The sequence below is a fragment of the Schistocerca gregaria genome, chromosome X (genome assembly GCF_023897955.1).
Source record: "Schistocerca gregaria isolate iqSchGreg1 chromosome X, iqSchGreg1.2, whole genome shotgun sequence".
NCBI classification, from domain to species: domain Eukaryota; kingdom Metazoa; phylum Arthropoda; class Insecta; order Orthoptera; family Acrididae; genus Schistocerca; species Schistocerca gregaria.
In genome coordinates, this window is record NC_064931.1 from 690,718,605 (window position 1) to 690,732,266 (window position 13,662).

At 39.3% G+C, this 13,662-nt stretch overlaps 1 protein-coding gene across 4 annotated transcripts in view; it reads left to right on the forward strand.

Moving 5' to 3' along the window:
- LOC126297394 (uncharacterized) overlaps window positions 1–12,795 on the forward strand; it is a 532,788-nt gene extending 519,993 nt beyond the window's left edge. For 3 of the 4 annotated variants that reach the window (XM_049988136.1, XM_049988139.1, XM_049988138.1), the window contains exon 15: window positions 9,333–10,575. In XM_049988136.1, the coding sequence (XP_049844093.1) occupies window positions 9,333–9,470 (138 nt within the window). In that variant the 3' untranslated portion in view covers window positions 9,471–10,575. Of the gene's footprint in view, window positions 1–9,332 lie in introns of all 4 variants that reach the window. The other variant, XM_049988137.1, reaches the window with a different exon arrangement.
- Window positions 12,796–13,662: the final 867 nt, after the last annotated feature.

The window sequence follows — 13,662 nt, forward strand, 5'->3', positions numbered from 1 at the left end:
CCAACAGGGCAGCATTGGGAGGCTGTGGTGGGGAGCAAAAAAAAGGAGATAAGAAGGGAAGGGGAAATATGGTTGGGTGTGTTGGCAGAGGGTGGGAGGCGAGAGTAGGGAGGGAGTGGAAACTGTTGGGCTGATGGTGTGGGAATGGTAGGGTACCATAGGCCAGGATAATTCTGGTAATGGAGAATATATTTAGGTTAGATTGGATCTACTTTTCACTACAATTGATCCGTAGTGAGTAAATACTCCAGGATGTAGAACATGTCACAAGAACTAGAATACACAATAAATATTTACAGTGAAAAACAAAGAAGAGTATGCTAAGGTACCTTCCAGAGATCCAAGTGGAATGGTAATCTTGGATGTGGAATATGTCAAAAAATTTTAGACATTCTTCCATTTAAAAGGCAATAAACACTGGATATCATAATCATTTTATGACACTTAACAATGACTGTGTTACTGCGCTAAGTTTGTACAGAAGACAAATTGTACTAATATTCATATTACTTTATATTATTAGCAAATGCGTGCACGTGTGCCCCCCCCCCCCCCCCCCCACACGCACACGATTTTGATCAAAGTAAGTGACTTTAAATCTTTGTGAAGTTATTTCTTATTTCTGATCTTGATTCCATGTTGGGAAGCTGTAGTTAATATCCCTAGTTCTCTAAATAGGCCTCCACAGGATGTTCTTAAGTTCACACCACAAATAATTCTTATTATACATCTTTGTAGACAGAAAACATTAGCTTGGCTTGTTAAGTTATCCCAAAAAATAATCCCAAATGAAATCATAGACAGAAATTAAGTATAGTATTTTGTAAGATAAATCCCATCTGCACAGTATAAAAAACTTGGTGGTGGAGGGGGGAAAACCACATGGCTTTATTAATGAAGCAGCCATTGAGATAACCAAATTATGTTCAGCTGCATGTTGTGCCACACGGTAGGCTACTTTGCTCTTGGTCACGGTCTGGCAGCGGCCGTTCATCCTGATGGACAGCTGGGTGGCTGTTATACCACTGCAAATTTCTGTGCGATGATTGCAGCACAGGTGGTACTTGACAGGGCTGCTTTCACACATGGCCCAGCCTCTGATGTGGTAGTATAAGCCTGCGACAGGATTGGATTAGGAAGTGGTGGGTTTGTGTGGATTGGGCAGGTCTTGCAGCTGGGTTTTCCACAGGGATATGATCCCTGTGCCAAAAGGGTTAGGATTGGAAGTGGTGTAGGGATGGACTAGGATGTTGTTGTGGTTAGGTGGGTAACAGGACACCACTTCAGGGACAGTAGGAAGGATCTTGGATAGGATGTCCCTCATTTCAGAGAATCATGATATGTAATCAAAGTCTTGATGAAGGATGTCATCCACTTGTTCCAGTCTTGGGTGGCAGTGAGTGACAAAGGGGTTACTCCTTTGTAGCTGGTTGTTGGGGGTGGTGGGAGGATTGGGGGTTGTTAATGGAAATGGCATGGGAGATGAATTTGTGGATTGGGTCTGTGGGATAGTACCGGTCTGTGAAGAGCTTGGTGACACTGTAAGCATACTGAGCAAGGGAGTTCTCACCACTGCAGACACAGTCTCTCCAGGTGGCCACGATGTATGAGAGGTATTTTGGTGTGGAAGGGATGACAGCAGTCGAAATTCAGCTGCTGTTGGTGGGTGGTGAATTTAATGTGGACAGAGATGTGGGTGGAGCCATCAGAGAGGAGGTGGTTAATGTGTAAGAAGGTGGCACACTGGTTTGAGGAGGACCAGGTGTAGTGGATGGGAGAAAAGGTGTTCAGGTTGTGAAGGAATCAAAACTGAGAGTCTTGGCCCTGAGTCCAAATCATGAAGATATCACCAATGAACCTGAACCAGTCTAAGTGTTTGGCATTTTTGGGGACAAGGAATGTTTCCTCTAAATGGCCCATAAACAAGTTGGCGTAGGAGTGTGCCATGTTGGTGCCCATGTCAAAGGCATACCCTCCTTCTCCCAGCCCCTGCAATGGAAACACTTTCTTGCTACTAATACCTCTAACCAAAGCCAACCTAATCCCAACACTGAACCCTGCCTCTCCCAGTTCATATCGCCATCCAACCGTGACCATTCCTCTCTTCCAACTAACTACTCCCTGGTCACCTTCCAGGAATTCCCTAACTCCAGTGTGGCCTCACTGTCCTTACATAGGTTCCTTTCTCACAACACCAACATATCAGCAGAAGAAAGGAAAGTGATACACAATGTAAAAACAAATCCTGGCCTAATCGTCCTACGTGCAGATGAAGGTTCCACAACTGCTGTTTGGAATTGGGTGACTCTGCCAACTATCTGACTCCTCTGCCTCTATAAACTGTACCAAAGTGATCCAATCCAGAAGTCTAGGGTAGGTATATATCCTTTCTCTTCTATAAAGATCTTCTTCATTTTATGCATGGGTTTCATGGACTAAAAACACTTCAGTGATATTACATAAAAGAAATTTTGACAGGTAACATTGGATAATTCCTTGTAGATTTAGTTGGCAAGAAAGGACTGAATGTCCCATAGTTTTGGCCATTTGTCTCCACATTTGTAACCAGCAAGTAAAATAAAGGTCTGGCTTTAGGGACGGCCTAGCTCATTTGGTGTTAGCCAGTGTGCACATGCAGTATTTTAGTGTGGACACCAGTTGGATTTACACACAGGTAATATGTTTCAATACTTCATTTCTATCTTTAATCTTACCCAGTACAGATTTCTCATAAAACTAACAGTATCATTCTGCCACTGCTACGTGAAAAACTGAAGTAGGTGTAACACCCATTTTGTCTATATAGTCCTGAAAATGAAATCGTATGTCTGAAAGGTGGTGGACAATAATTAAAAAGTAATGATGATGTGAGTGAAGATGGAATATTACCAATAAAATGGCTGGAATGGCAAGCCATTATTAAGCAAAGAAGGAAGATCTGAAATGTATAGTAATATACAGGGTGTTTCTAAAATGACCAGTATATTTGAAACGGCAATAAAAACTAAACGAGCAGCGATAGAAATACACCGTTTGTTGCAATATGCTTGGGACAACAGTCCATTTTCAGGCGGACAAACTTTCGAAATTACAGTAGTTACAATCTTCAACAACAGAAGGCGCTGCAAGTGATGTGAAAGATATAGAAGACAATGCAGTCTGTGGGTGCGCCATTCTGTATGTCGTCTTTCTGCTGTAAGCGTGTGCTGTTCACAACGTGCAAGTGTGCTGTGGACAACATGGTTTATTCCTTAGAACAGAGGATTTTTCTGGTGTTGGAATTCCACCACCTAGAACACAGTGTTGTTGCAACAAGACGAAGTTTTCAACGGAGGTTTAATGTAACCAAAGGACCGAAAAGCGATACAATAAAGGATCTGTTTGAAAAATTTCAACAGACTGGGAATATGACGGATGAATGTGCTGGAAAGGTAGGGCAACCGCATACGGCAACCACAGAGGGCAACGCAGGTGATCCAACAGCGGCCTCGAGTTTCCGTTCGCAGTGTTGCAGCTGCGGTCCAAATGATGCCAACGTCCACGTATCGTCTCGTGCACCAGAGTTTACACACCTATCCATACAAAATTCAAACGTGGCAACCCCTCAGCACCGCTACCATTGCTAACGATATAGTGCACAGGATTGATGGCGGCGATATGCATGTGGGCAGCATTTGGTTTACTGACGAAGCTTGTTTTTACCTGGATGACTTCGTCCATAAACAGAACTGGCGCATATGGGGAACCGAAAAGCCCCATGTTGCAGTCCCATCGTCGCTGCATCCTCAAAAAGTACTGGTCTGGGCCGCCATTTCTTCCAAAGGAATCATTGGCCCATTTTTCAGATCCGAAACGATTACTGCATCACGCTATCTGGACATTCTTCGTGAATTTGTGGCGGTACAAACTGCCTTAGACTACACTGCGAACACCTCATGGTTTATGCAAGATGGTGCCCGGCCATATCGCACGGCCGACGTCTTTAATTTCCTGAATGAATATTTCGATGATCGTGTGATTGCTTTGGGCTATTCGAAACATACAGGAGGCGGCGTGGATTGGCCTCCCTATTCGCCAGACATGAGCCCCTGTGACTTCTTTCTGTGGGGACACTTGAAAGACCAGGTGTACCGCCAGAATCCAGAAAAAATTGAACAGCTGAAGCAGTACATCTCATCTGCATGTGAAGCCATTCCGCCAGACACGTTGTCAAAGGTTTCGGGTAATTTCATTCAGAGACTACGCCATATTATTGCTACGCATGGTGGATATGTGGAAAATATTGTACTATAGAGTTTCCCAGACCGCAGCACCATCTGTTGTTGACAATTGTAACTACTGTAATTTCGAAAATTTGTCTGCTTGAAAATGTACTGTTGTTCCAAGCATATTGCAACAAACGGTGTATTTCTATCGCTGCTCGTTTAGTTTGTATTGCCGTTTCAAATATACCGGTCATTTTTGAAACACCCTTTATAAAGGGTCTACATCAAGGAAACAAACTTCAGGACCATGTTGCAGAAAGAAAAGATATGAAGTAGGTGAAGATGAGATGGGAGATATGATCCTCCAAAAAGAATGTGACTGAGCATTGAATGATCTAAGTGAAAACACGGCCCCTGAAATAAATGACATTCCCTCAGAAATATGAGATCATTTGGCGAGACAGACATGACAAAACTATAGCACTTGATACAGAATGCTATCAGACGTCAGGAAGAATTTAATAATTCCAGTTCCAAATAAGGCAGATGGTAACAAGTGTGAATACTACTGAGCCATCAGTGTAATAAGTCATGGGAGCAAATTATTGTCAGGAATTGTTTCCAAGAGAATGGAAAAACTGGTAGAAACCTACCTCAGGGAAGCAATACTGACCCTGTGACTTATAATTGAAGGTGGGTTGATGAAAAGCAAACCTATGTTTATGGCAATTGTAGATTTAGATAAAGCTTTTGAGAGTGCCGACTGCACTACACTCGCTGAAATTATGAAGAAAGCAGGGGTAAAATACAGGGAGCAAAAGTACATTTACAACTTGTACAGAAAACAGAGTGCAGTTACTTAGAGTCAAAGGACACAAAAAGGAATGTCGTAATTTTAGAGTGAATGAGACAAGACTTTAGGCTATCCCTGATGTTATTGCAAGCAGTGAAGGAGACACAGGAGGGATTTCAAAAGGGAATCTAAGTTAATGGAGAAGAAATGCAAACTTGATGGTGTGCCGATGACACCATAATTCTGTCCAATGCGAATGCTATGACTGAAGTGCAGAGGATATGAAATGCATGCTGGCAGTAGCAATAAAGCATTTCTGAAAAATAGGAATTTGTCAACATCTGATTTCAGTTTAATAAGTGTCTTGTACAAAAGTGAAATGTGGACTGTTAACAGTTAAGACAAGAAGAGAGTAGTAGTTTTTGAAATACGCTACTACCCATTAAAATTGCCACATCACGAAGACGATGTGCTACAGATGTGACATTTAATCAAGAGGAAGAAGATGATGTGATATGCAAATGATTAGCTTTTCAGAGCATTCACACAAGGCTGGCACCAGTGGCAACATCTACAACGTGCTGACATGAGGAAAGTTTCCAACCGGTTTCTCATACACAAACAGCAGTTGACCGGTGTTGCCTGGTGAAAAGTTGCTGTGATGCCACACGTAAGGAGGAGAAACAAGTACCATCACATTTCCGACTTTGATAAAGGTTGGATTGTAGCCTATCGCGATTGCGGTTTATCGTATCGTGACATTGCTGCTCGCGTTGTTAGAGATCCAATGACTGTTAGCAGAATATGGAATCAGTGGGTTCAGGAGCGTAATTCGGAATGCTGTGCTGGATCCCAGTGGCCTCGTATCCCTAGCAGTTGAGGTGACAGGCATCTTATCGACATGGCTGTAATGGATCTTGCAGCCACGTCTCAATCCCTGAGTCAACAGGTGGAGACGTTAGCAAGACGACAACCATCTGCACGATCAGTTCGATGACATTTGCAGCAGCATGGGCTATCAGCTCGGAGACCATAGCTGTGGTTCCCCTTGACGCTGCATCACAGACAGGACTGCCTGCAATCGTGTTCTCAACAACCAACCTGGGTGTACGAATAGCAAAACGTCATTATTTTGGATGAATCCAGGTTCTGTTTACAGTATCATGATGGTCGCATCTGTGTTGGGTGACATCGCGGTGAATGCACATTGAAAGAGTGTATTTCTCATCACCATACTGGCGTATCACCCTGCGTGATGGTATGGGGTGCCATTGGATACACGTCTCGGTCACCTCTTGTTTGTATTGACCGCACTTTGAACAGTGAACTTTAAGTTTCAGGTGTGTCGTGACCCATGTATCTACCTTCATTCGATCCTGCGAAACCCTACATTTCAGCAGGATAATGCACAACCGCATGTTGAAGGTCCTGTACTTGCCTTTCTGGATACAGAAAATGTTTGACTGCTGCAATGACCAGCACATTTTCCAGATCTCTCACCAATTGAAAACGTCTGATCAGTGGTGGCCGAGCAACTAGCCCGTCACAATACGCCAGTCACTACTCTTGATGAACTGTGGTATCGTGTTGAACCTGCATGGGCAGCTGCACCTGTACATGCCATCCAAGCTCTGTTTGACTCAATTCCCAGCTGTATCAAGGCCATTATTACTGCCAGAGGTGGTTGTTCTGGGTACTAATTTCTCAGGATCTACACACCCAAATTGCGTGAAAATGTAATCGCATGTTAGTTCTAGTATAAAATATTTTTCCAATGAATATCCATTTATCATCTGCATTTCTTCTTGGTGTAACAATTTTAATGGCCAGTAGTGTATGCTGCTGTAGAAGAAAGCAGAAGTTTGTTTGGGTAGATCAGATAACGAATGAGAAGGTAGGGAGTTTAACTGGGAGAAGAATGTTTTATGGCACAAGCTGAAAAAAAATAATGTTGGGATGATTGGAAACATCTGAGACCTGATAGAATCATGAGTTTGGTAATGGAGGGAAGCCGTTGAGGGTAAAAATTGTATAGGGAGACCAAGGCTTGAATACAGTAAAGAAGTTGAAATGGATTTAGCTTTCAGTAGTTCTGCAGAGATGAAGCAGCTTGCACCAGACAGACTAGCACAGAGAGCTGCCTAAAACCAGTCGTTCAACTGAAGACCACACAAATACCACTAATTTAAAAATTACAGTCATTGATAGACATTTAATCGTGGGCTGTGCATAACTCCATTAATTTTTTTCTCCCCAGCTAAGACCACCTCATGGCTGCAAAGTTTTGTTTAGTAGGGCATACTAAGTCATTTACAACACTACAAATTCCAGAAAAACTCAGTTTTTCCCTACAAAATTTCACACTTTGCATGGTAAAATATGTTGCAAAAATGACAAAGAATGTTTTGCTATTTAATCCAACGAATGTAAAAGGGTAATCTATGAAGTAATGATGATTTGGCTTTAATAAAGTCAAGAAATACATATTTTAAACAATAATACATTGCTTAAAGAAATTTAAGCCTGATTTATTTTTCTAAGTAATTGATTCCATTATTTAAGATGTTTTTCATAACTGTCTGCCAGTATGGTGAAAAAGATGGGTTTGCAGTGGTGTATTTAAGCTGCTGTCTTTGTTTGATACAGTTTCTCCTTGTCAGATCTGTCAGTTACGCGTAATAAGTCTCCCTGATGCATGGTCACCTTTAGGAATTGCTCTGGTGGTCCAACTACTCCATCCCATCACCGTGTATGAACTTCCTTTTCTTCTGGACTTTGATCCTTGTTGGGTGATGCTGAGATGTTAGATCATGGCAGTTACTTCAAGCTAGTAATTAAACTCTGAACTCTCATTTGCACTTCTTTGTATTTAAATGTTTTGAAGTTGCACACTGATGTATCCCAGTGATTGTAACTCAAAATAGTTCAGTCAAATGTTAACACCTTGTGACTCATAATGTCTGATCTTTAGGCTGTAAATAAGATCTCTTTTTTTTTTAACATAAAAGTGATTCATTTGTTTTGGATCCCCATCAACATTGCCTATGACCCTCTTACTCGGAGCCATCTGTGCCAAAGCATAGATATAGCACTGGACATCGAGTGAATGCGGTACATTACGTGGCTGCTCTCCACTGCCTCTCTTGTTACGGTGCACACATCCTCTGTACAAACATGTACCAGGGCAAACAGTATCTGCTCCTTTCCTACATGCTACTTAACAAATATCTGCTCGCATAATCACCTTTAGCTGGTACAAATACCCATAGTGGACCAGGATATTTGATGAAATGCCACTTTATACTACACTAGCTTAAGAATTTCTGTGTCACAGTTGCCTGCCATTGTCCATTAAACCATGCTGTTGTCCATTAAGCCAGTTATTCATTGTTTTTTTCAACTCAAGATCATATTCAAAATGTTTCATATCTATAAACTTTCTGAACGTCTTGAAAAGTTCCTTGTGTAATTTGGTTCAGTGATAACATCTAATTGTTGGATAGCTGTTAGTGTCCAAGTATAATGAATTGTATAAATAGACAAAAAATTTGTTACGAGCAAGTATTATTGCCTATTACTGTGAAGGATCAAATTCATATATAATGCAATGTGCAGCAGAATTAAAGGACCACTTTTTGAAACTCTTACTCCCACTCATTCTGACACCTAAGTTTGAAATCTGGCTTGAAGGCATGTATGATCTTCCTCTGTAATGGTGCAAAAGTCTGGAATCTTGAGACACCCTTGGGCTGAACAACACTTAAAGTGCCAAAACAAAATGAGTGAAATGTGGGTTGCCTTCTTTGCATGTGTTGACACCTTGCTGTTTGAAGTGTCAGCAAGCCCTAAAGTGAGACTGAAGCCTGCCAAGCTTTTGGACCATTACAGAGAAAGGTTGTTTGCACTTTTGAGCCACATTTCAAACTTAAGTATTGTAATGTGTGGGAATTACAGGGTTTCGAAAAAGTCGTTTTATTCCATTGCACAGTGTATAACATAGTTATTACTTACGATATTTGAGAGAGAAATTTGCACAGCTGTTTATAAGTTATGTATATAAACAAGTGGTCATATGAGTAGAAATCTACCTTAAAGAGTGTTCTACATAAACTATATGACATAACAAAAACTTTTTTGTGACTGTGTGTGTTAAGAGGCTCTTAGTAGTACGAAGTAGTGTAGAAGCAGACTTGCCAACACAATGGCAAATGCAAGCACTCAAAAAACGGGGTGTGTGTGTGTGTGTGTGTGTGTGTGTGTGTGTGTGTGTGTGTGTGTGTGTGTGTGTGTGTGTGTGTTTTCTGTAGTTAATGTTGCCCTCTCTGTTTTTCCAGCTTTCAAAGCAAGCAGTGAAGGATTACAACAGAGGGCGGATGTACCTGTCTGACTTAGCCAACAGGGAAGGCGTACCTGTGTATGATTCTATTCCTGAAAGTGTAGAGTGTGTTATCCAGAAGTGCAATGCACGATAGCACAAGCTCCAACTGCAATTTGGCAGTGTTCAAACTTCATGACAGGTGTTCCTAAGTCAACCAGTGAGCCAATTGAAAAGTGTTACCACAGTGATGCAGCTATAAAAGTGAATTGAAAAGTCTTAACAGCTATTATCCTCGAGACAGGTGTGTTGTGGTACAGTGTGCGGGTGCTCTCAGCAGAGCTGCCAGTCTGCTGCAATCAGTGCGATTGCAATCAGTGTGATTCAGTTACTGTTTTGTATGTTGTGGTATTAGCCGTAACTATATGCATCTCACAATCTGAAAATGTCTGCCATTATATTGAATTGAAGTAGTGAATATTTATTCAGAAAGAGCAAGGTGACATCACGTGGTTGAGATTTTGTGCTGTCTTGATACTATAAAAGAAGGTAGTGCTATTAATTTGATGAAACATCTCAAACTGCCATTATTAAATAATTCAAATGATTGGTGTTTCTGTGGAAACATTGTTTTCGGTTTATAGATGTCCGTACTGTGGGAAGAGATTTTATTGGTATTTTTTTAAAAAAGCAGCTATTTTTAAAGTTTTTTTTCTCTAACATCGAGCTTTAAGACAGTGACCTGCATGTTTGGGGAAAAATCCGAAGAACAAAGGATGAGTGTTAGTATGCCCACTGTCTGTACTAATACGTCAAGACACTATCCCATCATGGGGTACCTCACTGCTCACATTTTACTAATGCAGTTTCAAAATTAAGGCATCACATTTATACATCAGTATTGTTTTCAATTCTCCTTACATTTTGGTACATGCACTACTTCACTCAGTCACTTCCATAAATTTCTTCCTAAAGAACTGTCTTTTAGCTTAAAACGAGATGTGCAGATTCCTAACTCGTAATAAATTATTTATTATATTTATACTTACATATTAGGGGACTAATGGTATCTACTTAATCATGTTAAACTTGAAATCTTCTTTCATTTCTTTCCTCTTTTTTTTACTTCATTTGAATGTGAAATTTTAGCTTCGGCAGCTTGTTCTCTGGCAGTGCCTCTGTACAAACTGTTAGTGTAGCTACCTCAGGAAGACAAGTGAGTAGGATATGGAAAATATTCATGATGCTAATTAGTACTAGTGTTCCACTCTACACTTGCCCATTATGAATAGGCCAGAGAAAGTTCAGTATTTTACAGAAGTGAGTGACTTTTCAGGAACTGCGAATCATTTAATTGTAGGGATAATTGAGGGATTAAATTATTTGTATTAATCTTAGCAGAAATTGACATCACATAGTTATGGGAAGGGTTTCCCCTTTCATTAAATTTTTTATGGTTAAGATTCCTAATAATTTGACTTTAATAGATTGTTAGATTCTGATCTAGTACACTTAATTCTCTTGTATAATACAAATATGATGATGTGTTTCGTAATATTGGTAACTAATCAGAATCCCTATAAACTTCCCTCCAACTACAGTCAGCATGAATTTGGTTATATTTCTGTGTGAAAGAAAGAACCTTATGTATTCAAAGTTAACTTTTATTAGAAAAACTCCTAACCCTCCTCCCCCACCTTGAAACACAGTTATAAAAGGTATGTAACTGCATTGTGTGCAAGCCATATGGTCAATACATCCGAAATATTCTGCATCCAGATGAGATGGTATTAAGTTGATGGAAAATATTCTGGAAGAGCAGATGAATGTTGAAAGTTTTATTCTCTGGTGACTCACCAGAAGTTAAAAATTACAGTGAACAGTTTTATGTTGCAACTAATACTATTTGTTTCTCTTTATCCATTCCACATTCCTTCCCTCCCTTATCACAGTTTCCCTCTTTCCCATTTTTGTGTAGTCACCAGTAAAGCTTATAGTTGTAAATTTTTAGCTATTTTAAATGCCTGAAAATGTGTAGAATGTTGTCATTCACAAAGTACCTGACGAATATGTGAGGCAGTGTTTAAGTTAGATGTCTGTACTTACATGCAACTGCATTTATATACTTTAGTCCATGGATAACGAATGTTTGCGTGAAAATACATTTGTTTTTTTAGCATACTGTTATATTTTGACATGTGATTTTCTTGTTCTTGTAGTTATACTTCCTCCCAGTCATACACAGAAATTGTTTTATGAGTTGTAAAGTTTTATATTGATTAAAAATTAATTTACAGTCTGAAAGTATTATACTCAGATATTTCTGTTAATTATAATTTTCAGAATTAATAACAGGATGCTGCTAATATTGAAACTACCTAACTACTATAATTACTTGCAGAATATGTTGATACATTTGTACTGACATTTCTTTTTTTAAAAAAAGAAAGAGTGTAAAATACAGGAGACAAATGTGGCAATGGTGGGAGGTTCCTTTAATGGTAGTGTTACCTTCAGAAGAGGAGGAATTTATGTATTCTAGTTCAGTTTGCACTTAAATATGCCACTAGGTTTTTTAAGCAACTTCAAATTGAATAAAGAATGTTGCCAGAAATCACCTAACTGTAACATATTCTGAAAGTCTATTAACAGAAATCTATTTTCAATGTTAAAGTAAGATAAATCAGTATTATTACAGATTATAACTGGAAAACTAAAAAACATTTCTTGCATATTAAGTACTTGAAAGTGGAAGAACTCAGATATTCTGTTGTAAGTTAGTACTTTCTCAAAAATCCTGCAATAAATATTTTATTACATCTTCTGGTACTTTAAATGAGAGTCTTACACTAAGAATTATTTATGTTGCAAGATAATGTTTCTCACATAATTTATTTGCTCATTAAACTAAAGCATTTTTAATAGATTGTATAAATTTTTCTGTAAATATACTCTCTCATTTACAATAATAATTTGTCTCCAATGTATTTATAATGTTAAGGGCTTAACAGCATTATCTTCATTACCAGCAAGAATAACAAACTTGGCACGGAGGCAGATGGACAGGAGAAAACACAAAAAAGTATGTTAAATATTTTTTATTGCATCAGATATCACTGCAACATTTAAGGTTACATTTGGCAAGTCTTGGGTAGTTTATTGATAAACATCAATAGAAGTACTACCTTACAGTGATGTTATTTGCACTTTGCCTCCTGTGACCATTATTGGAAACACATGGTGACATTACAGTAAACATGTACAGTGGTGGCTATGAATCATTTCAAGACAGTTGTGCATATACTATCAAGTGTACTTATGAAAAGTCACAATAGCTGACCAAAGTGACCTAATTCTAGGTGCAATTATATTGCAATTTACTAACAAATGGACAAAGTATTCTATTCAAATATGTGCCACACACATTTAAGTAGTTCATTTTCCAGTCTTGCCACCATGAGTGCACACAGACTTATTGTCTCAGGATTGTGATTTGAATATGCTTTGTTGTTGCAAAATGTGGTACAAACTGATAGATAAAGACAGTTACTTTGTGCTGTGGCTTTTGTGCTGCAGATACTGCATTGGATGTGCTCTGCTATTAAGGTTGAAACATTTTTAAGTGGGAACAATTCTCCCAGATGGACGCCTTATGATTTTAGGGACCATATAAAAGAAGGTAGTGTAGGGAGGAGATAGCTAGGTGAAGTGGTTCTAGGGTTTGAGAGGTAGGAGAGATTATAATCATGTTGAACTTCGGGGATGCAGCCATGAATTATTGTAGAAAGAAGATAGTTGACATAGTTCTGTGTTTCATCACTACTGTGCCAAAGCATTTATGAAATGTGATGGTGATATCTGGGCAGCAGTAACGGAACAGGGTAGTTGCATGCATTGTGTGTTCTGAATAACAACAAAAAAATTGCCAACGGAGTTACCACATTCCTGCTCTTGTTACCGTGCCTATCCACCACAATAAGGTGAGTGTTTATCTTCACTGGCAACTGTAACCAGATATTGCCTACAGCTGAGCAGAAGAAATAAACTTGGAACACAGAAAATTATGTTCATATTAGGAATTAAAAATATAAAAATTACCAGAATGTACCAAACACACAACATTTACTTACTTACCTTATAAGAAGTCAACATCACAACAATATGAATACTGGGCTATTAACATTACAAATCTTAAGTGACTCCAGACTAAAAATTGGTAACTGTAAGGGCACTGGTTGTACATAGCTTTTACTGAGTCCTTCATAGTGGACACAGCTGAGCACAGATGACACTGCAAGTAGTAGCCTAAGCTCTGCTTGAGTCTTCCACGCTTTTTTGCACTTATCCCT